The sequence below is a fragment of the Salmo salar genome, chromosome ssa18 (assembly GCF_905237065.1).
Source record: "Salmo salar chromosome ssa18, Ssal_v3.1, whole genome shotgun sequence".
Classification (NCBI taxonomy): Eukaryota; Metazoa; Chordata; class Actinopteri; order Salmoniformes; family Salmonidae; genus Salmo; species Salmo salar.
The window spans coordinates 19618557-19646136 of record NC_059459.1 but is presented as its reverse complement, the minus strand read 5'-3'; the positions used below and the strand labels follow the sequence as shown (position 1 = coordinate 19646136).

The 27580-nt window shown below is 42.3% G+C and overlaps 1 protein-coding gene across 2 annotated transcripts in view; it reads left to right on the top strand.

Moving 5' to 3' along the window:
• Positions 1–2063: 2063 nt before the first annotated feature.
• LOC106577002 (cGMP-dependent protein kinase 1) overlaps positions 2064–27580 on the top strand; it is a 143818-nt gene continuing 118301 nt past the window's right edge. The window contains exon 1 of one of the 2 annotated variants that reach the window (XM_014154633.2): positions 2064–2752. In XM_014154633.2, coding sequence (XP_014010108.1) covers positions 2493–2752 — 260 coding nt within the window. In that variant the 5' untranslated portion in view covers positions 2064–2492. Of the gene's footprint in view, positions 2753–22149; positions 22820–27580 lie in introns of those variants that run through there. The other variant, XM_014154632.2, reaches the window with a different exon arrangement.

The following is a 27580-nucleotide window of genomic DNA, read 5'->3' as shown; positions in this document are numbered from 1 at the left end:
GATTTTTAACTCAGTAAAATCGTTGAAATTGTTGCCTGTTGCATTTATATTTTTGTTCAGTATAATTAGGATTTTGTGCAAGAAGGTTCACTTGACTGGTAGCTTAACAGGTAGAGTAGGAAACTATGGCACATTCATGGTTGTTAGGGTAAGAGGTTGAATCCTGTCTAATGCATGCTATTTAGATTTGTTTTTATGTGAAACTACACTTTCTGCACTGTTGAATATCTAGTATAGCATAAGCTTCTGTCTTAAGCATCCTAAATAATGCCATAGATTCAGTTTTTGAAAAATAGTGAACTTGAAGGCAAAGAAGTGCAGCATGATTTAAGATGCTAACCTGATATTCCAACTCATTATTTAAAAGATAATCAACGAGGAACTATGCATTCTATTGAAAATAATGAACAACGTGGAAGGTGTGTTCCACGACACATGGAGTTGCATTCATTTCTAGAGAACACATAGAGGCCCGAGGTGATTATCCCTTTTATACCATGGCTATAATTGAACACATTTGCCTCTAGAAATGTGTTCTCTTGTTGGTAGAAATGTGTTCAACATCCACTGAACTAACCAGCAAGTTAACTAGATAGTTACAGTAGTTGCTGTGGTAACCAAACAAACAGACTTGCTAGTTTAGCTAACCAAACCATCAGTCCTAGCTTGCCATTATGAAATCAAATTCAACAATACCCATCATGTTTTCAATTCAACATTTGCTTTAAAAAGCAGCTCAAACAAAACATGTAAGAATTAACTTTAGCCATTAGATTCTAATGTGCCAATGTACTGTGTGTTATTTAAGCAATAAGGCACGAGGGGGTGTGGTATATGGCCAATATACCACTGCTAAGGGTTGTTCTTCCGCAGGAGTGCCTAGATACAGCCCGTAGCCGTGGTATATTGGCCATATACCACTAACCCCCGAGGTGCCTTATTGTTATTATAAACTGGTTACCAACGTCATTAGAGCAGTAAAAATAAATGTGTTGTCATACCCTGCTCGAACCACCCAGTTTATATTGGGAAATAATGCACGCCCTAGAATGCCCTTCAAGCCAATAAGAAACAAGTTTTCAAAAATGCCAAGGTATAAAACGCTACTAACGCAATTGACTTACCGCTGCGCCATGGAGTTTTGCTGAAAACAGAGCAGAAAAACATGTCTATGATAATCACACGATGCTATTTATTGCTGACCAGATATCACTCATTTGCATTGTGAACAGATAATGAAGCTCCGAGTAATTAACAGTTTTTCGGAACAATTTGGTGAAAGCGCCAAAGCCTTCAGAAAGTCTCGATTTCCAATACTAATTTCAGGCGTTGTGAGGGCTGTCCTTGGGGCCACCTGCCTTGGGGCCAATGAGGAGCTGATGAGCAAAGGCATATCGGCCCAATGTGGGCAGCCTACATGGGTCCAGTGTTTTAACCTGCATTGGGCCCACATCGTGGCAATATGGGCATGTTTGCTGGGAAAAGATGGGCTTATTTTAGGCAAAGTGAGGGCTGCCTGATATGGGCTGCCCACACTGGGCTACACTGGGCCAATGCCTTGGGGGCCAATGTGAGGCTGATGAGCAAATGCGCATCGGATTTGCCAAATGTAGGAAGCCTAGTGTGGCCAATATTGTAGCCTACATTGGGCCCACATCATGTTTGCTGGGGTACTACTCTGCTACAGACCACCAAGGATAGTGACAGTGATGTGCTGCTTACACAGTTTAGTTTACATATTACAGTTTATTCTATGAAACATTGTGTTCGGTTGAAGGGACTCTAAATGTTTGATTGAATAATGAAATGGTCCTTGTATGGAACCACAAATTCCATGTCTAAAGTAATTGCATGAGTTGTTATAGCCTAAAGGAGTTTCATTTGGCTAGTCTAATGACAAAACGACAGGGTGGGTGTTTTTGGGGATGCCTAAACTAGCACTCTAATCTAACAACCTTGTAAATCAGATCCCTGGCCAGATCGAGTTTCACTGGGCTGGGTCAGCCTCTCGGATCAAAGGGCGTTCCAGAAGCTTTGTGTTGATGATTGTAACGGTGAGAATTTGACAACGCAAAAAAATCTCTAGGCTGTGTTGGGGCAGTCAGTGATGCACAGTCGCGGTTACAGTCTGGAGCGCACACCGAGTTTCTCTGCAGCATGACGGCCTGCGTCCCCAAAGAGGAAGGGCTGCTCTAATTGGTTTGTCAATGAAGGATCATCAATAGTTCCCAACTTCCCTGGAGGTTCAGGGTCTCTGTATGTGGACCAGTGCTGCTCGGATTTATCAACAGCCGGCTCGACGGTTTTGAACACCGATTTAAATCCCCACCCCTCAGCACCTTCCGAAATAAACACGTGGATTACAAGGGGATCCTTCTCAATACGCACGGCGGAGCCTCGTTTATCCATTGTAAACAACGGAATTCTGACCGTAAATATCGGAATTGTGTTTTTCGAGGGTAAACAACGGTGAAGTCTCCGCAGATTTCATCATGAGCGACCTGGAAGAGGACTTTGCCAAGATTTTAATGTTGAAGGAGGACAGGATACGGGACTTGGAGAGGCGTCTGGCGGACAGGGAGGACGAGATCCAAGAATTGAAGAGGAAACTGCACAAATGTCAGTCCGTATTGCCCAGCGCTCAACTTATAGGACCGAGGACCAGGACTCGGGCGCAAGGCATCTCGGCGGAGCCTCAAAACTACCAAGACCTGTCGAGACAAGCCTTTCGGAAATATGTCAAGTCCGACTGGTAAGAGAGTTTAAAGTGGTTGTTATTGGTGTCGATTTATTTAGGGTTTATATACGGCAAAACAAGTCTGTTTATCCATCGTGTGCAATTGATGGAGTATAGAAAAAACGGAACAAATGTAGCCTAATGGTACGGGTTGCATTTAGACTAGCCTACTTGAAACAGATAGGTAGACATGAGTGTGATGTCAGCCCATTGGATGTCAATCATTCACAATCACAACATGGCTGAGCCCTCCTACTGTGGAGATGGAGACGCGCTTCCGTGAATGGGGTAGCGCGAGCGCGTTCATTCTTGGGGCGGATGGCGTAGCGCCAAGGTAGGCTTCCGAGAGAAGTTTATGATTGATCCGATCCATCTTTGCATTCCCACCGGAGGTAGAGTGGAAGAACCACGATGCATTATTGGTTTTAGTAGCTGGATGCTGAGCGCCCGAAGTGCACGTCTGAGGATATTTAAAGGGATAGTTCACCCAAATTACAAAATTACATCAGTTACCTTACCCTATAAGCAGTGTATTGACAAGGTATGACAGAAATACATTGTTTGGTTTATTTTCCCTGGCACTCAGAAAACAATTGTGGCACAAATCCCATTTAGCATTGGCACAAATCACATTCAAGCCATGGGACCGATATTAGCATTTTTAGTTAATCATGTTGAAATCATCTATAAGTGTATGGAAAGCCGTATATTCATTATATTTTATATCAATAACTGTATTTTTTATATCAATAATGGAATTTTCAATATCAATAATTGGAATTTTTCATGTCAGACACACCAGAATGACTTTCCAAGAGGTGTTGGGTGTTCCTGAATGGTCTAGTAGTCTCAGTCCTGACCTTAATCTGATTGAAAATCAGTGACAATCATTGAATATTGCTGGCCATCAGTGATTCCCAACCAAATTTACTGAGTTTGAGCAATTTTGACAAAAACGATGCATATATGTTGCCCTAATAGTTGTGCAAAGCTGGTATAATGTTATTCAAAATGATTCATAGCTGTTATGGCTGCCAAAGGTGCTTCCACCAATTATTAACCCTGGGGTGTGGAAACATATGCAATCAAGACATCTTAGTTTATTTTCAATAAATGTTGAAAATGTTCTATCATTTTTCTTTCACTTTGAAAATGTGGAGTAGGTTGTGTACATCTGTAGGAAAAATATAAAATTCAATAAATGTTTTGATTTCATTTTAAGGAAAAATATAAAATGTAATACATGTTTTGATTTAATCAGTAGGAAAAATATCAAATTGAATAGATGTTTTGATTTAATTTTAAGGAAAAATATAAAATGTAATACATGTTTTGATTTAATCAGTAGGAAAAATATCAAATTGAATAGCTGTTTTGATTTAATTTTAAGGTAGCATAATGTGAAGACTGCAAGGGGTGTGTAGACTTTCACAAGGCACTGTACGTAGGAGCATGCAAATATAATCCCGCCCCCATGAACCAGTCCCTGGTTTGAATCCAGACTGCATCACATCAGGCCGTGATTTGGAGTCCCATAGGGCGGCGCACAATTGGCCGAGCGTCGTCCGGGTTTGGCCGGAGTAGGCCGTCATTGTAAATAACAATTTCTTCTAGTTAAATAAAGGTTAAATAAATCAAATAAAAAGGTCATTATAATAAAATGTTTGATATAAATACATTATTGATATCAATAATTAAATTATCGATATAAAACATTTGAATAATTAATATTGACAATTGTAAATGTTATATGAACAATTCACATTTTTGATATTGATAAATACTTTTTTGATATAAAAATATCATTATTAATATAAAAATGCAATTATTTATATATTTTTTTAATGAATACATGTTAAAACAGCATTCTATAATAAGGGACTTTGTTGAGCTTCACAATACATCTGAGATACTTTCGGATGGTTTAGACATTAAAAATTATAATATTGGTCCCATGACCTGAATGGAATATGTGCCAAAAATTCTTGAACATTAGCATTTGGAAACATTACCAGGGAAATAAAACCAGTGCATGGATTGCTGTCGTACATCGTCCATAGGCTGCCTACAGGGTAAGGAAACCAATTTCATTTTGTAATTTGGGTGAACTACCCCTTAAATACTCCAATAGAAAACTCTTTGTTTGACAATATGCTCTCCTCATCACCTTGCTTTGCGCCTTTGTAGCTTCAGTGTTTGATGTTCTAAAATATTAGGGTTCATTCTTTGAAGGACCGACTCCCTTGGTCTGGTAACTGACTGTGAAATTTTACATCATGATAGCAAACACAGAGGAAATGAATGGATACAGATCTGTTATTTTAGAATGGGATGAATGCCTCTTCTGTAGGCCTAATCAGATTGATTCAATGATATCCGGCCTAAGAAGTTACTAAGCATACACTTCAGATAAAGTATTGATAAAAATATTGGAATATATTCCTGACAATTTAACAAGGGCAATTCAACATACCACAGTCATGCACAAATAGCACCTACATTAGTTTTCTGTTATTTTATATGCTTCCTGAACAACACAAGCTCATTCATAAAGTCTGCTTCACTGTGGATTTCACTGTCATTTCCTTTTTATTCCTGTGATATTGACACACACACACACACACCACATATCCTCAGTACAGTAATAAAAGCTAATCAGGACAAATGGCTTGTCATAGGGTCGTTCCACTTCAAAAAGCACAAGAAAGAAGATTTTGAAACCCACCATTTCAGATTGTCCTGAAATTGCTTCTGTAGTTAGTAACAGATCAAATTGGAATCTATGAAACTTTTTGTTGAAATTGAATTAGATCTCTGAGAAATGAAGCTTATTGATTGCACCCAAACTAGCCATTTTAATTTATAGGATCCAGCTAATATTCAATAAATAGAGGTAAAAAATATCCAATTTGGACCAGACTTCTTACTACCAATGAGTAAGACATGAGGATTTTGTTGTTGTTGTCAAAAAGTTGCATGAAACGCATGAGCTCTGCTTTGTTTTTTGCGCAGGCTGTACTAGAGGTCGACCGATTAATATTTTTCAACGCCGATACCGATTATTGGTGGACCAAAAAAAGCTGATACCGATTTAATCAGACGATTTTCATATATATATTTGTAATACTGACAATTACAACAATACTGAATGAACACTTTTATTTTAACTTAACATAATACATCAATAAAATCAATATAGTCTCAAATAAATAATGAAATGTTCAATTTGGTTTAAATAATGCAAAAACACAGTGTTGGAGAAGAAAGTAAAAGTGCAATATGTGCCATGTAAAAAAAGCTGACGTTTAAGTTCCTTGCTCAGAACATGAGAACCTATGAGAGCTGGTGGTTCCTTTTAATACGAGTCTTCAATATTCCCAGTTAAGAAGTTTTAGGTTGTAGTTATTATAGGAATTATAGGACTATTTCTCTCTATACCATTTGTATTTCATATACCTTTGACTATTGGATGTTCTTATAGGCACTATAGTATTGCCAGCCTAATCTCGGGAGTTGATAGGCTTGAAGTCATAAACAGCGCTGTGCTTCAAGCATTGCGTAGAGCTGCTTGCAAACGCAGGAAAGCTCTGTTTGAATTAATGCTTATGAGCCTGCTGCTGCCTACCACCGCTCAGTCAGATTGCTCTATCAAATATCAAATCATACACTTAATTATAATATAATAACACACAGAAACACAAGCCTTAGGTCATAAATGGTCAAATCCAGAAACTATCATTTCGAAAACAATACGGAACCGTTCCGTATTTTATCGAAAGGGTGGCAACCCTATGTCTAAATATTGCTGTTACATTGCACAACCTTCAGTGTGATGTCATAATTATGTAAAATTCTGGCAAATTAATTACGGTCTTTGTTAGGAAGAAATGGTCTTCACACAGTTCGCAATGAGCCAGGCGGCCCAAACTGCTGCAGATACCCTGACGCGAATGCGCTTTTGTTAAATCATCACACGTTTAGCGAAGTAGACTGTGATTCGATGATAAATTAACAGGCAACGCATTGATTAAATGCAACGCGGGACAAGCTAGTTAAACTAGTAATATCATCAACCATGTGTAGTTAAATAGTGATTATGTTAAGATTGATTGTTTTTTACAAGATAAGTTTAATACTAGCTAGCAACTTACCTTGGCTCCTTGCTGCACTCTCGTAACAGGTGGTCAGCCTGCCATGCAGTCTCCTCGTGGATTGCAATGTAATCGGCCATAATCGGCGTCCAAAAATGCAGATTACCGATTGTTGTGAAAACTTGAAATCGACCCTAATTAATTGGCCATGCCGATTTATCGGTCGACCTCAAGGCTGTACACACTTCATTCACAATTCATTCTCAAATTTCCCGGCGGGATCCCCTTTGTGTGGCCATAATGCCCCTTAATAAAAAACATGCCTTTTGCTGCCAGTGGCCATTGTGCCCTTGGGCTGAATATAATAATTACAAATCCCTTCTCCTGGCTGCATGCTTCAAAGCCCCTGTCACTCACATGGCTCTCTCAAATAGGTCAATAATTATTAGCCAATGTCCGTCACGTGATCGGGTCTGTCTCAAAGGCTACAAGTGAAGACAGACACATCGGGGACACAACTGCGTGCGTCCTTATCCAATTCCAAGGCGCATATTGAAGATATTGGAAGAACTGTCTACATTTTCTTTTTGTCAGTCAACATGATGAGTAGGCCTAATGAACAGCAAAAGCACTAGCCTATTTTAATCTACTCTCCCCCATAATACAAAAGTTGACCTATTCTGTTCTGTGCGAGAAATAAATATTCCAAACATAGTCTTGGACAGTTGTGTGATGCGATACATCCCAAATTAATACATCCACTTGCATCAAAAAAACTTTTTTAAGCATTGAGGCTGACGCAACGGATCAGAATGTTTAGCTTAAAATGTTGAAATGTTATTAGGCTATTTCTTCATATTATAAGCACAGCAATGTGCACATGGCAGTAGGCTATAAGTGCGAATGTTCCATAGCGGAAAAACCCCATTCTCAAAAGTGACCGCAAATGCGATTATGCATGTAATGCTTTTGTTATAAAGGTGTATTTTTAAACTTGAAACTCATGCGCTGTGAATGTACAGTATGCCAGTTAGGCTCTACTGTCACCTCCTGACCATAATAAGATTTTGTTTTCTATGGTAGAGTAGGTCAGGGCGTGACAGGGGTTGTTTTTCAATGTTGTGTATTTCTATGTTCATGTTCTAGTTTTGTATTTCGATGTTGTTGTTTTTTAGGTTGATCTCCAATTAGAGGCAGCTGGTTCTCGTTGTCTCTAATTGGAGATCATACTTAAGTAGATTTTTTTTCCCACGTGGCTTTGTGGGAGATTAATTTTGAGTAGTGTATGTTTTCACCTCTGTGTCACGTTTTTTTTTTTTGTCATTCAGTTTATTTATGTATTGCATAGTTTCACAGTATAAATAAAATGTGGAACAACACACACGCTGCACTTTGGTCCGCTTCTCCTTCAGCCTACGACAACTGTGACATCTACACCTGTTGTAAAGCGGATTAATATGCTTCATTTTAAGAAGTTATTTGGCCACTTTAGTTGTGATACAAACCTTATCAAAACATATAGGCCTATTCGCTAGGCTACATGAGGTGTGCGACTATGATTTGAATAAGTTGCAAAAAAAGGCATGCGCTGTTTATTGCCTTACTGGACACAAGTTGGGCAGCATTCACAAGTGATAATATATTATTCACAAGTGATAGGCTAATATTATCACCCATCAGACTATTCTTGATTTAATCTTGTCTTTACATATACTAAATAATATGTGTGAAATGTCTTTTGATTTAGAATGGACCATTATCCTACATCTGTCTCGAAACAAAATGTAATCTACTGTATGCACTTAAATAACGATTGGAGGGCGCTTTCCCGTGGTTCATTTTCATCAAAGCCAGGTAGGCTATAGTCCTGTTTTAAAGAGAAGCAATGTGCTTAATAGTAGGAAAGTTAAGAAATAAATATAGTAGGTCTATCCTGTAGAAAGCTGATGGGGTCCTCCTCTTTTAATAGAGGCCTTCACTCTGTTTTCTCACGCAATTGCATAGCCTATATAATAGTTATTGTGCAATATGAGCTCAAGGGCTCTCATGAAGTGTTTGATTAACAGAGTGCTGAGTACCAGGCAGTTAGTTAGTTTGGTAGGCTACTAATGACCATCAGCATCATCAGAACTTGGAGAAGCCTAATTACCATGACTAAACGCTCACATTACTTTAAGACATGAAGGTCAGTCAATCCGGAAACTTTCAAGAAGTTTGAAAGTTTCTTCAAGTGCAATCGCAAAAACCATCAAGCGCTATGATGAAACTGGCTCTAACGAGGACCAAATAAATGCTTCACAGAGTTCAAGTAACAGACACATCTCAACATCAACTGTTCAGAGGAGACTGAGTGAATCAGGCCTTCATGGTTGAATTGCTGCATAGAAACCACTACTAAAGGACACCAATAAGAAGAAGAGACTTGCTTGGGCCAAGAAACACGAGCAATGAACATTAGACCGGTGGAAATCTGTCCTTTTGTCTGATGAGTCAAAATTGTATATTTTTGGTTCTGAACCGCTGTGTCTTTGTGAGACGCAGAGTAGGTGAACAGATGATCTCCACATGTGTGATTCCTACCATTACGCATGGAGGAGGTGTGATGGTGTGGGGGTGATTTGCTGGTGACACTGTCTGTGATTTATTTAGAATTCAAGGCACACTTAACCAGCATGGCTACCACAGCATTCTTCAGTGATACGCCATCCCAGTCAGTGATACGCCATCCCAGTGGGACTATCATTTGTTTTTCAACAGGACAATGTCCCAAAACACCTCCAGGCTGTGTGCTGCATCAGATGACCTGATGACCTGGCCTCCAAAATCACCCGACCTCAACCCAATTGAGATGGTTTGGGAGGAGTTGGACCACAGAGTTAAGGAAAAGCAGTTAAGGAAAAGCAGCCAACAAGTGCTCAGTATATGTGGGAACTCCTTCAAGACTGGCAAAGCATTCCAGGTGAAGCTGGTTGAGAGAATGCCAAGACTGTGCAAAGCTATCATCAAGGCAAAGGGTGGCTACTTGGAATAATCTAAAATCTAACATATATTTTGATTTGTTTAACACTTTTTTGGTTACTACATGATTCCATATGTGTTATTTAATAGCTTTGATGTCTTCACTATTGTAACGACCCGGTATTGTGTTCTGTGTTTGTGGGTGTGTTATGGTTCTCATGGCTACTAGCAGGGGTTAAATATGTCAGGACAGAGGGAAAGGTTGGGGGGGTATGATGGGTAATCCAGCGGGATTTGGAAATGATAAATAGGGATTACTGTCTCATCTTCTCTCTCTTTCTGTTCGGGGCCTTGATCTGTTCCTATGGGAGTAAACATTAATTAGACTTGGTATAATTGTGTACATTCGGCATTTAGCGGCGTGGGCTGTGGCCTGAACAATAGCCCAGTTTAGGAATAAACCTGTGTTCTGACCTGCACACCTAGAGTCCGTCTCTTTTTCCTTTATGACCCAGCCGGGTCATTACACTATTATTCTACAATGTAGAAAATAGTAAAAATAAAGAAAACCCTTGAATATGTAGGTGTGTTCAAACTTTTGACTGAAACTGTATGTAATGTATTCCCTGTGAATCTGGTGATGGTTATTTTCCCCTGTTCAAAGAAATGTGTCATTGAAGTTGCTTGCGTTATTTACCATCCATTAGTGTGAAAGTACTAGATTTTGACCACTAGATGCCACTTTTCCTGCTATACTGCCACGCTCTTTTATACATTTTGCTGGTCTCTTGCGTTTATTATTTAGATCACATTTCCTTTGCAACTTTGGATAGAAAACCAGTAGCTTCTGCCGACAATTCATACCAGTCTTCCATAAAAGCAATTCTTATGCTTAATCTGTGTCCACGGCCTCTTTGTGTGTGTTAGATCATTCACGGTGAACAAGCAAACCCTTAGGTTACTGAAGTTCTAATGGTTTCAATGTTATGGCCTATAATGCTCTTCAATGGTAACAGTCTCAAACGCACACTGTATATTGTTTTGCAATGGTAATGGTATTGGGCTGGGTTGGGTTTAATAGTAAATGTCACTAAAAACACTACAGATAGAGCTGCTTTCTAAGAATTTGATTGAAAAACATACGACTGCCATGCAATGGTTTAGAATTTTATTTTTTTTATTTTTAGGGTTGTCGCAACATTTTACCCCCTAGCCCATTTCTCCATCAAAGTTTTGGGCTTGTAGCAAAATTCTTCATACAGTATGATAATTGCACCATAGGGATAGCCCTCTCAGAGAGCTTCTATGTGTTGCACTATTCAAGAAGAGTTGGGGTTGAAGAATTAGGTTTCTAAGAGAAGGACAAACTGAATTAATTTCATGGAGAACTTGCTTGAATTGTAATGATGGCCACACAATTTATTTTCATCATCAACAAAAGCTATTGGTTTTCTAAACAAAGTTGCAAAGAAAATGTTGTGATCTATCGGATGTTTGTAGCATTTTCTTATATAGATGTTTTGGGGTTTGACTGCTTTGGGGGTTGATCACTTACATCTCGTGATCTTGACTTTTAGAGTTGCAGAATTGTGATTGGAAAGTATATACAGTGTTTTTGGCTTATAGCTAGCTGGCTGTTTTGATTCAAATAATGCATCCCCGGCTCTGTTGTTTAATCTGTTGGGAAGAATTACAGCAAGTACTGCATGCTGTTTCTAGAGATGGCAGAAGAGGCTCAGGGATTGTTCTTGACCACTGGCAAGATGTGGTGTTTATTTGTGCAGCAGCCGTGGCATCACCCAGGTGGGTGCCACATGTTCAGCAATGGAGGACCAGTACCTACGGAGGAGTGGGTCCAATAGAGGAATTTACCGTTGGAGAAACAGATGATGTGAACTGTTTGTCAGACTGTCTTTGTTTCTCTCTGGCTGTACCATCGATGCCCCCTCCCATGAAGCTACACTGCCTTTCCAATCCAAACTGCCTCAACTCCCAGCCTTTCATCCCAAGCCGAACAGAGACATTCAATCTCCATCTGTACCATGTCAATTTAAATGTGTTGTTTGTTTGTTTCGCTTTTTATGCACTTTGAGATGATTTAATTTAATGAAAAGCTATAAACAAGTTAAATCAATTATTATTATTTTATTATCATTATCTATAAAATAAACACAAGAAACAAGCAGAATGGATGAAAGAGTGTGGCAGTATAGTAGGAACCGCTGCATCTAGTGGTCAAAACCAGGTACTTTCACACTAATTTATGGTAAATAATGCAAGTGACTTCAATGACTAATATCTCTGAACAGGTAAAAATATATGTGGGTGTTTTGACCATTTCAATTGATTTCTCATGTGTTCATTGATTGGAAGAAGTTTCGTCCAGATCGGATTTTGGGTACTATATTTATTGAATATTATCTGAATGCTATAGATTAAAATGACCAATTTAGATGCACTTAATTAGCTTAATTTCTAAGAGATCAAATTACATTTCAACAAAATAATGTTTCAGTTATGCCTATCTTACCTGTTTCTAACTACACAAAGGATTTTAGAACAATCTGAGATGGTGGGTGTTATGGCTTGCTGAAATGACATGGAACGACTCAATGCTGACATGATGTGCACAGTGAAATTACAGAGCCAAATTGTGTTAACATGAGCTAATTTGTGGCGAGACAATTTCGCACTGTCTCTCGTCATTGTTAATTTACATTACTGAAACTCAAGACTAGATTTGGGTTATTATCTGCCTACAGTTATCAAATACTAACCATTATGTGGGTCTGGATTCAATTGGAAACAGAACCCACTGCACAAACAATAAAAGGCCAATAGAAACTGACTGTCAGGTAACCAGATAAAAGGAATTTACATTTTTACACAAACAAATTGCTCTGAAAGAACTAAATGACAAGAAGATGACAAGAGTGTTAATGAATTATACAGTGCTCTGTCAGGCCATAATGATCCTTCTGAAAAAATAAGAATAATGAAGAAATGTTTAGAAATAATGTTTTGATAACAAATGTATTCAGGCCTTTAGGTCTGCTGGTGTTCCATAGCGATTAACGGGAAAGCGCAGTGATTTTCAGAAGTTAGGAACTAGTGTCACGCTGATGAACAAAATCTAGATTTTTCCACAGTTTGCAAGGCAGCTGGCTCCTGGAAACATGTGTCACTTTAGCATGACGCCATCTGTCAGAAGACAATGTCATTATCCATAAAGAGTAATGCCATGAAAGTGAAAAATAATTCCTTTCAAGTCTTCTGGTATTTGTTCTCTTCTATTAAGAAGAATACCTTCAGGGTTGCTGTTACAGTAGTGTTCCAAGGCCACAGTTAGCTGATGAAAAGGATGGCATGTCTTAATTCCTGGTTAAAGAATGGGATGTGTGTCGTTATTTAACGGATCTGGCTTTGTCTACCTGCTCGTGGCTCCGCTAGGGGTCCGAGACACTGAGACAGGGTGACCTCTATTAGTGTCAGAACCTGGCACCAGCCATCATCGGATTACAGAGCCTGTAGCAATGGATCCTGTTCCTATTGATCGCCATAGGAAAGGGCTGAGCTGGAAGTAAAGGGAGATGAAATTTAAAGCCTGTCTCCGACACAGAGTTGGTTTGAAGGGCATAGGGAGGCTGCAAAGCTGGGAGGGATGGAGGGGAAAGGAGGGGATGAGAGGAGGAAGATCAAAGGGAGCAACACATATTTAATGTGTAATGTAAATTTGGCCAGTATGTGGATGAAACTTCAAGACGTAGCCAGAAGGAGTAGGGTCAGGTGCCATTTAGGTTATTATCTACTTATCTGGTTGCTGAAAGTTGACCTATTGACCATCATTGTGGAGTAGAGGTGTCCCTAATGCTTCATTGTCAAGTTTGCTTCATGCACAAGTACAGTGAAATGCTTTTCTTGAAAACTCAAAACCCATCAATGCAATAATCAATAACAATGTTTTACTAGAACAAAAAAATATATATATGGTTTTTAGATATTTTAGCAAACCCCCCCCCCAAAAAAAACTGCAATATCACATTTACATAAGTATTCAGACCTTTACTCAGTACTTTGTTGAAGCACCTTTGGCAGTGATTACAGCCCTGAGTCTTCTTGGGTATGATGCTACAAGCTTGGCACACCTGTATTTGGGGAGTTTCTCCCATTCTTCTGTGCAGATGCTCTCAAGATCTGTCAGGTTGGATGGGAACATTGCTGCACAGCTCAGGTCTCTCCAGAGATGTTCGATCAGGTTCAAGTCTGGGCTCTGGCTGGGCCACTCAAGGACATGCAGAGACTTGTCCCGAAGCCACTCCTGCGCTGTCTTGGCTGTATGGTTAGGGTTGTTGTCCTGTTGGAAGGTGAACCTGCGCCCCAGTCTGAGTTCCTGAGTGCTCTGGAGCAGGTTTTCATCAAGGATCTTTCTGTACTTTGCTCTGTTCATCTTTCCCTCGATCCTGATAGTCTCACAGTCCCTGCCACTGAAAAACATCCCCACAGCATGATTCTGCCACCACCATACTTCACCGTAGGGATGGTGCAAGTTTCCTACACACGTGACACTTGGCATTCAGGCCAAAGAGTTCAATCTTGGTTTCATCAGACGAGAGAATCTTGTTTCTCACGGTCTGAGTCCTTTAGGTGCCTTTTGGCTTCCGTCTGGCCACTCTACCATAAAGGCCTGATTGGTGGAGTGCTGCAGAGATGGTTGTCCTTCTGGAAGGTTCTTCCATCTCCATAGAGGAACTCTGGAGCTCTGTCAGAGTGACCATTGGGTTCTTGGTCACCTCCCTGACCAAGGCCCTTCTCCCCCGATTGCTCAGTTTGGCCGGGCGGCCAACTCTAGGTAGAGTCTTGGTGGTTCCAAACTTCTCCCATTTAAGAATGATGGAAGCCACTGTGTCCCTGGTGACCTTCAATGCCGCAGACATTTTTTGGTACCCTTCCCCAGATCTAGGCCTCGAAACAACCCTGTCTCGAAGCTCTACAGACAATTCCTTCAACCTCATGGCTTGGTTTTTGCTCTGACATGCATTGTTAACTGTGGGCCCTTATATAGACAGGTATGTGCCTTTCCAAATCATGACCAATACATTTAATTTACCACAGGTGGACTCCAGTCAAGTTGTAGAAACATCTCAAGGATGATCAATTGAAACAGGATACACCTGAGCTCAATTTCGGGTCTCATAGCAAAGGGTCTGAATACTTAAGTACATAAGTTATTTCTGTTTTTTATTTTGAATACATTTGTAAGCATTTTCTAAAAATCTATTTTCACTTTGCCATTATGGGGTATTGTGTGTAGATTGATGAGGAACATTTTTTATTTAATCCATTGTAGAATAAGGTTGTAACGTAACAAAATGTGGAAAAGGTCAAGGGGTCTGAATACTTTCCGAATGCACTGTATGTAGAGGGGTAAGGGGACTAGGCAACAGGAGATAGGATAAACAGAGTAGCAGCAGCTTGTATGTGACTGGGTGTGCGGGTGTGTAGAGTCAGTATGTGCATATTATATGTGAGTGAGCAAATGATGGAGTGTTTGGGTGTGATGTGTGTGAGTGTGTAGGGCCCTGTGAGTGTGCATAATAAAATAAAAGGTCATTAAAGATACAAGGTGTACAGATAGTCTGTGTAGCTAATTTGTTAGCTATTTATCAGTCGTATTGTTTGGTGATAGAAGCTGTTCAAGAGCCTGTTGGTGTTAGACTTGATGCACCGGTACCTCTTGCCATGCAGCAGCAGAGAAAATAGTCTATGGCTTGGGTGGTTGAAGTCTTTGATGAGTCTTTCCGGGCCTTCTTTTCACACCACCTGATATAGAGGTCCTGGATGACAGGGAGCTCGGCCCCAGTGATATACTTGGCTGTCTGCACAACCCTCTGTAGCACCATGCAATCGAGGGCGGTGCTATTGCCAAACCAAGCAGTGATGCAGCCAGTCAATATGCTCTCAATGGTACAGCTATAGAACCTTTTAAGGATTTGAGGGCCCGTGCCAAACCTTTTCAACCTCCTGAGGGGGAAGAGACACTGTCACGCTTTCTTCACGACTGTGCATGTGTGTTTAGATCCTTTTAAGTCTTTAGTGATTTGGACACAGAGGAATTTGAAGCTGTCTACCTGCTCCACTGCCGCCCAGTCGATGTGGATTGGGGCGTGCTCGCCCCCCCCCCCGTTTCCTGTAGCCCACGATCAGCTCCTTGGTTTTGCTAACATTGAGGGAGAGGTTGTTGGTCCAGCACCACACTACCAGATTACTGACCTCCTCCCTGTAGGCTGACTCATCGTCATCGGTGATCAGGCCTACTACCGTCGTGTCGTCAGCGAACTTGATAATGGTGTTGGAGTCGTGCGTGGCCACACAGTTGTGGGTGAAGAGGGAGTGCAGAAGGGGACTAAGCACACACCCCTGTGTTAAGGGTCAGCATGGCAGAGGTGATGTTGCCTACCCTCACCATCTGGGGTCGGCCCGTCAGGAAGTTGGGATCCAGTTGCAGAGCAAGGTGTTCAGACCCAGTGTCCTAAGCTCGGTGACGATCTGGGAGGGGACAATGGTGTTGAACATTGAGGTGTAGTCAATGAACAGTATTCTCACATAGGTATTCCTCTTATCTAGGTCGGTGAGGGCAGTGTGGAGAGCAATTGAGATTGTGTCGTCTATGGATCTGTTGAGGCGGTATGCTAATTGGAGTGAGTCTAGAGTGGCTGGGATGGTGGAGTTAATGTGTGCCATAACAAGCCTCTCAAAGCACTTCATGATTACAGAAGTGAGTGCTACAGTGCGGTAGTCATAGTGGCTTGAAGCCTTAGAGTTCTTAGGAACAGGAATGATTGTGGTCATCTTAAAACATGTGGGGATTACAGACTGGGACAAGGAGAGGTTGAAAATTATTGTGAATATGCCTTCCAGCTGTTTTGCGCATGCTCTGAGAATGCACCTTGGAAAACCTTCGGGGCCCGCGTGTTGACCTGATTAAAGACCCTCTCACGTCAGCCTCGGAGAGCGACATCGCCCAATCCTCTGGGTCGGTGACAGCCCTCACACCCGTCTCGATGTTGTTGTTGTCAAAACGTGCATAAAATGCATTGAGTTTGTCTGGTAGAGAGGCATCGTTGGGCAGATCACGGTTGGGTCTTCCTTTGTAATCTGTAATGGACTGTAGCCCCTGCCACATGCGGCGGGCATCGGAGCCTGTGCAATATGATTCCACCTAATTCCTATATTGTTCTTTTGCTCGTTTGATGACTCTGCGAAGGAAATAGCAGGCCTTCTTGTACTTATTTCAGTCTTTTGCTGTAGCATATCACTTGGCCAGGAAAAAGCTCCATGTGTGGTAGCCCTGTTCTTTAGTTTAGTACCAACCTCAGTGTTAATCCAGGGCTTTTGATTGGAGAAGCAGCAAACACTCACCATGGGTACAATGTCGCTGATGTATTTCCAATGTCCCGAAACATATTCCAATCAACGCTAGCAAAGCAGTCCTGTAGCATAACCTCTGATTCTGGTGACCATATCTCAATGGAGCGAATTGTTGGTACTTTCTGTTTCAGCTTCAGCTTGTAAACAGGAAGCGAAAGTACGCAGTAATGATCTGATTTACCGAATGGCGGACAAGGGAGGGCCTTGTATGCTTGCTTATTATCTACTTATCTGGTTGCTGAAAGTTGACCTATTGACCATCATTGTGGAGTAGAGGTGTACCTAATGCTTCATTGTCAAGTTTGCTTCATGCACAATAGCAGTGGTCTAGGACTTTATCGCTGCTTGTGGCGTTGGAGACGTGTTGATGGAAGATAGGGCATCACATGTCTTAGTGACGCCGAATTAAAATCGCGGCAACCAGAAAGGCAGCCTCTGGGTTTAGGTTTTCCTGCTTGTTTATAGCCTTGTACAGTTCGAACAAGCGCCGGCTTGTTCTTTTCATTGTCCTGCATACAGCAGTCACTATAACAGCTGAAAACTCCCTCAGGAGGTAGAAGGGTCAGCATTTGACCATCAGGTATTCCAAGATGGGTAAACAGTGGGTTGACACTTCCACCGCACTGGAATTAGCACACCACTTGGAGTTGATGAAGAGGCAAACCCCTCCCCTCTCGATTTCCCTGACTTCACTATCCTGTCCACCCGGTGAATGGAGAATCCATCGAGTTGGATAGCCATGGGGTTATCTTGTCCGAGAGCCAGGTTTTTGAAAAGCAAAGAATATTGCAGTTCCGAGAGTCCCGTTGGTAGACAATCCGCGATCAGAGGTCATCCATTTTATTATCAAGTGACTGTACATTAACCAGTAGAATGGAGGGAAGAGGTGGCCGGCTTTCCCTTTGCCTTAATCTCACCAGGATCCCCCCTCTCTTGCCTCTGTAACACCGGTTTTTCCTCTTGGGTAGCCCGGAAATTGGGTTGGAATTACAGAGAGAGTCGGGGGCAGATGAATCGAAGTAGAAGAAGGAATTGGGGTAAGTAACTGCCGATCTGATGTTCAAGAGTTCTTGTTGGTTGTAAGAAATAATAACGGATACATTTCGTGAAAATAGAGTAAAAATAAATGTCAAAATAGCAAAGTTGGGTCGGAGTTTGCAAAACAGCGACCATCCAGAAGATGTAAATAATTCCTAGGGCCAGGAGTTGATGTGATCAGTGCCCTACTCCCTACAAATATAAAAGCATTGGTTTTAGCATGGGTTCGACTGAGTGTCCATCCACTATACTTCTTATTCCAGTCTTTTTTTTCCATAAAGGGAAGTATTGTGATGCAGGGCATGTTTTCCTGGTCATATTACTTGGCCAGGAAAAAGTCCTGTACCTAGAATGCCTCATACAGTTGTAGGATCTTAATTTGAGCCAGTTTGCTACAGCAGGAAAATAATCCTGCAGCGACAGGAAATGTGAATTATTATGTGGATTATAATTATTGGACATTTTTGTAGGGGTTAATACATTTTTCGTAAGGGAAAATCAACTGGAATTTCAAAGTGGAACTTCAAACTTCAGAAGCCTTTTCAAACTTCAAATACACTACAAGTTTTACATTTCCTGGAAAGTTTCAGAAAAGTTATCCTGCAACAGGGTGATCAAATTAAGATCCTGAATATGTAGGTCTGTAGGTTTATGTAATATGGTCTTCAGTAAAGTATTTTGTTTACACTAATACTTTATTTCCTCACAAATTACATCTGAAGCTAAAAGGGAAACGAGGATAAATTTGGCACTTAAATTGTTCCTTTGCATAAGTGATAAGCATTTTTGTTTTACCATATCATATATTATGTCCGAGTTGTTTAAACTTTGTTGTCCCTGAAGCACCCACTAAAAGGTTCAGGCTCTTGATCTTCAAGCCAACTCTCATCGCCACACTATTACAGCCAATATGATATATCACTGTCACCGTATCATAGCCAGTCTTACAGTGTGATAATAGAGCTGTAATAGCATTGTCATAGCACATAATAACATGGTTAAATCAGCTGTTGAATGGTTGGGCAGCACAAACTCTTCTATCTAGACTTTTCGAAAACATGGAGAAGGATCCTTTAGACACAGTTTGTGGTGTGTGATCACAGTTTGTGGTCCTCTATAGCTTAGTTTGTAGAGCATGGCGCTTGCAAAGCCAGTATAGTGGGTTTGATTCCCGGGACCACCCGTATGTAAAATGTATGCACGCATGACTGTAAGCCGCTAAAAGCATATATTATTATATATTATTATCATTATTAATAAAATATTATTAATAATATTATTATTAAGATATATATTACAGTTCAGCATGGTTAGGATCGAATAATGGGATTCTCTAGATCATTGGTTTCTAAGTTGCATTGAACAAAAGTGTGTGTGCACCAGACATTTTATTAGCTGTCTGATATTCTCCCTAACTGCTCAGTCACTGGTATCACATACAACCACAAGAGGGCAGTTTTTATCTTTTTTTCAGGTCATCATACTGTCTGGTGACTGGCCATGGTGGAAGGATCAGAGCTACAGCGCTTTCTAACCACAAATAAGATTCTAACCATTAACCCCAACCTTGACCTTAAGCCTGACCCTACCACTAAATTAAGAATAAAAAGCTAATGTAGGCTACTTGTTTGTCATTAGTGACGAAATTACAATGGCGTTTTTGACATGACCATCTAGTGACTACCGTCCTTTGATTTTACAATATCACACATCCCTGCATTTTGATTTAACATAAACCCTCAGCTGCATTTGCCTTCATCAGTGATGTAACGTCTTCTGGATGAGACCAGTGAGTATAAGGTCTAATGAAGTTCAGTGGGTTTTAGATGCATTAATGACATAACACAAGCTGACACCACAGCTCAGAGCGAAGACTGCAGATTAGATAAGGAAGGTGCTGGTCATTACCTCACCAGAGGGATACAGTTACCTCCTACTCAGGTCACCATCATCATTCTCATTATCACCCTCCATCCCTCTGCCTTTATATGGTGCATATGAATCAAGTCCTTGTATAGCTTTTTGACCCCTCGTGCATCAGACATCTGAAAGGACTTAAAACGGTACACTACATGACCAAAAGTATGTGGACACCTGCTGATCGAACATCTCATTCCACAACCACAGGCATTAATATGGAGATGGTCCCCCCTTTGCTGCTATAACAGTCTCCACTCTTCTGGGAAGGCTTTCCACTAGATGTTGGAATATTGCTACTGGGATTTGCTTCCATTCAGCCACAAGAGCATTACTGAGGTCGGGCACTGATGCTGGGCGATTAAGCCTGGCTTGCAGTCGGCCTTCCAATTCATCCCAAAGGTGTTCGATGGGGTTGAGCTCAGGGCCCTGTGGAGGCCAATCAAGTTCTTCCACACCAATCTCAACCAACCATTTCTGTATGCGCCTCGCTTTATGCACGGGGGCATTGTCATGCTGAAACAGGGCCTTCCCTAAACTTTTGCAACAAAGTTGGAAGAGCAGAATAGTCTACAACGTATGCTGTAGCGTTTAGCTTTCCCTTCACTGGAACTAAGGGGCCTAGCCCGATCCATGAAAAACAGCCCCAGACCATTATTCCTCCACCAAACATTACTGTTGGCACTATGCATTCGGGCAGGTAGCGTTCTCCTGGCATCTGCCAAACCCAGATTCGTCTGTCGGACTGCCAGATGGTGAAGCTTGATTCATCACTCCAGAGAATGTGTTTCCACTGCTCCAGAGTCCAATGGCAGTGAGCTTTACACCACTCCAGCTGCTGCTTGGCTTTTCAGGCTTGTGTGTGGCTGCTTGGCCATGGAAACCCATTTCATGAAGCTCCTGACTAACAGTTATTGTGCTGATGTTGCTTCCAGAGGCAGATTGGAACTCGGTAGTGAGTGTTGTAACCGAGGACACACGATTTTTATGGGCTGCGCGCTTCAGCCCTCGGCGGTCCCATTCTGTGAGCTTGTGTGGCTGACCACTTCGCCGCTGAGCTGTTGTTGCTCCTAGACATTTCCACTTCACAAAAACAGCATTTACAGTTGACTTTAGCAGCTTTAGCAGGGCAGCACTTTTACCAACTGACTTGTTGGAAAGGTGGTATCCAATGATGGTGCCACGTTGAACGTCATTGAGCTTTTCAGTAAGGCCATTGTACTGCAATTGTTTGTCAATGGAGATTGCATGGCTCTGTGCTCTATTTTGGTTGAAATAGCCGAATCCCGTCATTTGAAGGGGTGTCCACATACTTATTTATATATAGCATATTAGCAATATTGTAATAACGCTACATCTTTTGGAGTGGCTGCCTAAAGGTTCGAAGCTTCTGCGCATGTGCTGAATTCTCTACTTTAAGCACAGTCTCTCTTCAACTCATTCTTGTTAATGTTTTGTTAACTCAGTGTATGTGCTTTGATTGAAACAAAACACAGTTATTCTACAGTTTGTTAACACTATTTGCTCTAAAATTAGCACACTGTACATAATTCTAAACATCACGGTACTTCGAAACAACACTGTACATAACTCAAGATCTACATTCATATTCCCATGAAAATGATTGAGATCAAATGGTTGGCATGGAGACGTTTCACAGGTACAACTTGAAGAATTATCATTCATGATTGATGATGGGAAATGTGACCTTGAAAAAAGGTTTTGCCTGCACTACAGATGGCTATAGCAGTCCACTAATAAAATAATTTTTTATTAATATTTTGCGGGGATTCAGATTTTTCAGGGGGGGGGGGGGGGGGCTGCAGCACCCTCAGCACCCCTACTTCCCCGCTATGTATGTATTTCAATGACAACTTACCTTAGCCAAAGACTGGTCCAGTTCCCCTGTAAATGTTGTTCTCACAGGATTCACTCACGTGCGCACAGGCTGCATTGTACCTCGGATTCCTGTAGGCGCCCTTCTCGCCTTGCGCTCTCTCCAGGTCGCAGTTTGACGCACTCGGGGAGGACCAGCCTGCCTGACCACTGACACTCTCAGCCAGAGATATAAAGACAAACTTTACATTTCCAGACTGCGGTGCTCTCGGTGGTTCACCTTCAGTGTCGCCTCATCTACTGTATTTGCCTATTTAAATATTCAAACTGTCATCAACGGAGAGCAAGCCGTTTGGGAATCAAGGACTGGAGAGAGGATATATGTTTAAAGCTGTTGATGCAGGATACAGCTTTCAGTCAGGGTAGAAGAGGAGAAGGAATAGGCTACAGTATCAACTGGATAGCTTTGGATAAAGTTTTCTGAAGTTCCCTTGGCGTCTGGGATTAACATGGGTACCTTGCGCGACCTCCAATACGCGCTTCAGGAGAAGATTGAGGAGCTGCGGCAGCGGGACGCGCTCATTGATGAGCTAGAACTGGAGCTTGACCAGAAAGATGAACTGATACAAAAACTACAGAACGAACTGGATAAATACCGGTCCGTTATCAAACCGGCCACCCAACAGGTCGTCAAACAGACCGAGCTGCACGAGCACCAACGAACTAAGAGACAGGCGATATCTGCCGAACCCACCGCATTCGACATCCATGAACTTAGCCATGTCACGCTGCCTTTCTACCCCAAAAGTCCACAGTAGGTGTACAATTACAACAGGGGTGCCTGTTTCTGCATTACTGTATCATGTTTTGACGTTATGTGATACAGCCCGTGGCTGTGTTTATCCATTGTGCATTATTTTAAGTGTGCGTATGGCGCATCAGGTGTGAGACCTATCATATTGCCATTTCAAATCAAGGGTTTCCCACATTGAATGATTTTTATTTTTGCACTTTGCCATTGCGTATCAAATGATAGACCTCATTTGACTGTAATGGCTCAGTGAGTAAATTCTTTAGAAGCCGAAAGAAGAATGGCAAATAATTCATTCATTCATTCATTCATGTATCCACACATCCATTAATATTAAAGATACACTATGCAGAACTGTGTCTGCTATTTCCTGGTTGGTAAAATTCTAATAGTTCACCTATTTTCAGTTTATGACAAAACAAGCAAGTATAGTGTAGAGAACCATTGTACCATCTAAACCGCAGTGAAATATTGTTTTCCATATCCAATAATATTGTATTTTCAGCTGTTTGAAGCTGGTGTGCAAAACCGACAGTAAAAGAGCAAAAACAAAACAAAACTTAAAAACTGGAAGTAATATATTGCACATAGAACAGATCTAATGCTTCTTAGACTTGCTTTCAATGAGAATGACAGCTCTTCAAGTCAAATTTCTATGTGAGTTTTGTGTGTCCCCAAAAAGTTACGTATTGCATCTTTAATTCATTTTCGCTCTCTCTCGCTCTCTCTCACACACACAAACACACCAGCCTGGCAGAGTCAGTCAGTAGGATATATGCAAATGTATGTGGGTGAGTACATAAACAGGAGAAAGACAGAGGGCAGAAAATACCAGCTTTATTGCAGCTTTTTTACTGTTGAATAATAAACTCATTTAGCTTTCTGTAGATTAATCATGTCTGACACCCAACAGATGCACTGTAAAGGGATTACCATGAATTCGACAGTCATTTACAGGCAGCTCGGTGGCAAATTCTGTGTAATGACACACAGTACAATACTGTAAAATTGACTGTATTATACTGTAAAAAAGCAAATGCTACAATAATCGCAATGAATTAATGGATGAATGAATGTACTTACAAGGGATAGGTGCAAGCAGGTTGGCTACTAGGTAAAGTATTTACACATTACATCATATTAATGAATATTTGGTGTTTTATGTCACTTGCACTTCTAGAGGCATTAGCAAAGGCTTCCAAACTGGCAGCAACTACAGGGCAAAACAGACCAAATAGATATGGGATGATGCTCAACCATTTAAGGTTCAAGACTAGCTGTCACTCCAATCTGTCCACTATATATTTTAAATTGATGGGGAACTATAACCACATATAGTGCCTTCAGAAAGTATCCACACCTCTTGACTTTTTCCACATTTTGTGTCACTGTAAGGGGTGTTTAACTGGTGGCAGAGAAGTCAGATGCAGGAGAGAAATAACTGTGTTTCCAACGGCGCAGTTTATTACAGAAAACCCACCGGAAAACATAATAATAAAAATCTATGGGTAAACATAACCCGACGCACACCAGTACATGTCATCAATATACACCACTACACCCCGCCCGTGCAGGTCCCTGAAAATCTCATCTACAAAGGCTTGGAAGACTGATGGCGCATTCATCAACCCGTACGGCATGACGAGGTACTCATAGTGCCCAGAGGTGGTACTGAAAGCCATCTTCCACTCGTCTCCCTCTCGGATACGCACCAGGTTATAGGCGCTCCTGAGATCTTGTTTGGTGAAGAAGCGCGCCCCGTGCCTTGACTCTATCGCTGTGGCTATGAGCGGTAGCGGGTAACTATACCTCACAGTGATCTGATTCAGACCCCGATAGTCAATACACGGGCGCAGACCCCCCTCCTTCTTCTTCACAAAAAATAAACTCGAGGAGGCGGGTGAAGTGGAGGACCGAATGTATCCTTGACGCAGGAATTCGGAGACATATGTTTCCATAGCCTCCGTCTCCGCCTGTGAGAGGGGATACACGTGACTCCTGGGAAGTGCAGCGTCTACCAGGAGGTCTATCGCACAATCGCCCTGTCGATGAGGTGGTAATTGAGTCGCCTTCTTTTTGGAGAAGACGAGAGCCAAATCGGCATATTCAGGGGGAATGCGCACGGTGGAGACCTGGTCTGGACTCTCCACCGTTGTAGCACCAACGGAAACCCCTAAACACCTACCTGAGCACTCTCGCGACCACCCCGTGAGAGCCCTCTGTGGCCAAGAAGCAGTGGGGTTATGACAAGCTAACCAGGGTAGGCCCAGCACCACAGGAAACGCAGGAGAGTCAATAAGGAAGAGACTAATTCTCTCCGTATGACCCCCCTTCGTCACCATGCCCAAAGGCGCGGTGACCTCCCTAATCAACCCTGACCCTAAGGTCGACTATCTAAGGCGTGAACGGGGAAGGGCATATCCACAGGAACAATGGGGGTCCCTAAACTATGCGCTAACGCTCTATCAATGAAATTCCCAGCCGCGCCTGAATCTACGAGCGCCTTATGCTGGGAATGCGGGGGAAACTCAGGAAAAGTGACAGACACAAACATATGTGCAACAGAGGGCTCTGGGTGAGAATGGTGCCGGCTCACCTGGGGTGACGCCAGAGCGCCCTGCCTGCTGCCTCGATTCCCAAAGGAACCAACCCGGCACCGACCGGCAGTGTGACCTCTGCAGCCACAGATGGTGCACAAGCGGGAACCCCCTCCGGTCTCCCTGTGCACCGCCCCTCCCAGCTCCATGGGTATCGGAGAGGGGGTGCGGGAGGATGGAACCACCAGACCCTGATCTGGACATCCGCGAGTAGCCAGCAGGTTGTTCAGCCGGATGGACAGATCCACCAGCTGGTTGAATGGGAGGGTGGTGTCTCTGCAGGCCAGCTCACTACAGACGTCCTCGCGCAGACTGCAACGGTAATGGTCAATCAGGGCCCTGTTGTTCCATCCCGCGCCGGCAGCCAGGGTCCTAAACTCCAGCGTGAACTCCTGGACACTCCTCGTCTCCTGCCTCAGATGGTAGAGGCGTTCACCCACCACTCTACCCTCGGGCGGGTGGTTGAAGACTGCCCGGAAACGGCGGGTGAACTCCTCAAACTGGTCCAACGCCGCATCTCCCTCTCTCCACATGGTGTTGGCCCACTCCAGGGCTCTCCCGGTGAGGCACGAGACGAGGGCGGACACCCTCTCACGACCCGATGGAGCTGGGTGGATGGTGGCCAGGTAGAGGTCTAATTGTAACAGGAACCCCTGGCAGTTCGCAGCACTCCGGTCCTACTCCTGGGGCAAGGAGAGACGAATCCCACTGGGTTCAGGCGGGAAAGGGGCGCTCAGGGGAGACCCTGGCTGTGCTGGTGGAGACGCTGGAAGAACTCCCTGTCTCTCCCAGCGGTCCATTGTCTGGACAACGCGGTCCATGGTGGTGCCAAGATGGTGTAGTATTGCTGCATGCTCCTGGACTCGCTCCTCCACTCCTATGGCCGGGGTACCATCTCCTGCTGACTCCATAGTAAGGACGGAGATTCTGTAAGGGGTGTTTAACTGGCGGCAGAGAAGTCAGACGCAGGAGAGAAATAACTGTGTTTCCCATGGCGCAGTTTATTACAAAAAACCCACCGGAAAACATAATAATAAAAATCAATGGGTAAACATAACCCGACGCACACCAGTACAGACGTACACAAACACTTAAAATAAACAATCTCTGACAAGGACATGAGGGGAAACAGAGGGTTAAATACACAACATGTAATTGATGGGATTGGAACCAGGTGTGAAGGAAGACAAGACAAAACCAATGGAAAATGAAAAATGGATCAGTGATGGCTAGAAGGTCGGTGACCTCGACCGCCGAACACCGCCCAAACAAGGAGAGGGACCGACTTCGGCGAAAGTTGTGACAGTCACTCACTGGTTTACACACAATATCCCATAATGTCAAAGTGGATTTGTGTTTTTAGACATGTTTACTAATTCCTGAATTAAAAATATTAAGCTGAAATATCTTGAGTCAATAAGTAGTCAACCCCTTTGTTATGGCATGCCTAAATAAGTTCAGGAGTAAAAATGTGCTTAACAAGTCACATGATAAGTTACATGGACTCAGTCTTTGTGCAGTAAATCAAATCAAATCAAATGTATTTATAAAGCCCTTCTTACATCAGCTGATATCTCAAAGTGCTGTACAGAAACCCAGCCTAAAACCCCAAACAGCAAGTCATGCAGGTGTAGAAGCACGGTGGCTAGGAAAAACTCTCTAGAAAGGCCAGAACCTAGGAAGAAACCTAGAGAGGAACCAGGCTATGAGGGGTGGCCAGTCCTCTTCTGGCTGTAATAGTGTTTAACAGGATTTTTGACTACCTAATCTCTGTACCCCACACATACAATTATCGGTAAGGTCCCTCAGTCAAGCAGTGAATTTCAAACAGATTCAACCACAAAGACAAGGAACATTTTCCAATGCCTCGCAAAGAAGGTCACCTATTGAAGGAGATGTGTCGCACTACATGAGGGACATGGTGGTCCCACCAGATACTGACTGGTTTTCTGATCCATGCCCCTACCTTTTTAAAATATCTGTGACCAACAGATGCATATCTGTATTCCCAGTCATGTGAAATCCATACATTAGGGCCTAAGGAATTTATTTCAATTGACTGATTTCCTTATATAAACTGTAACTCAGTAAAATCTGTCTCTCTACACAGAAACACACACTCCTCTTGTTGTCTCTGCACACATGCACATACGTACAGTATGCAATC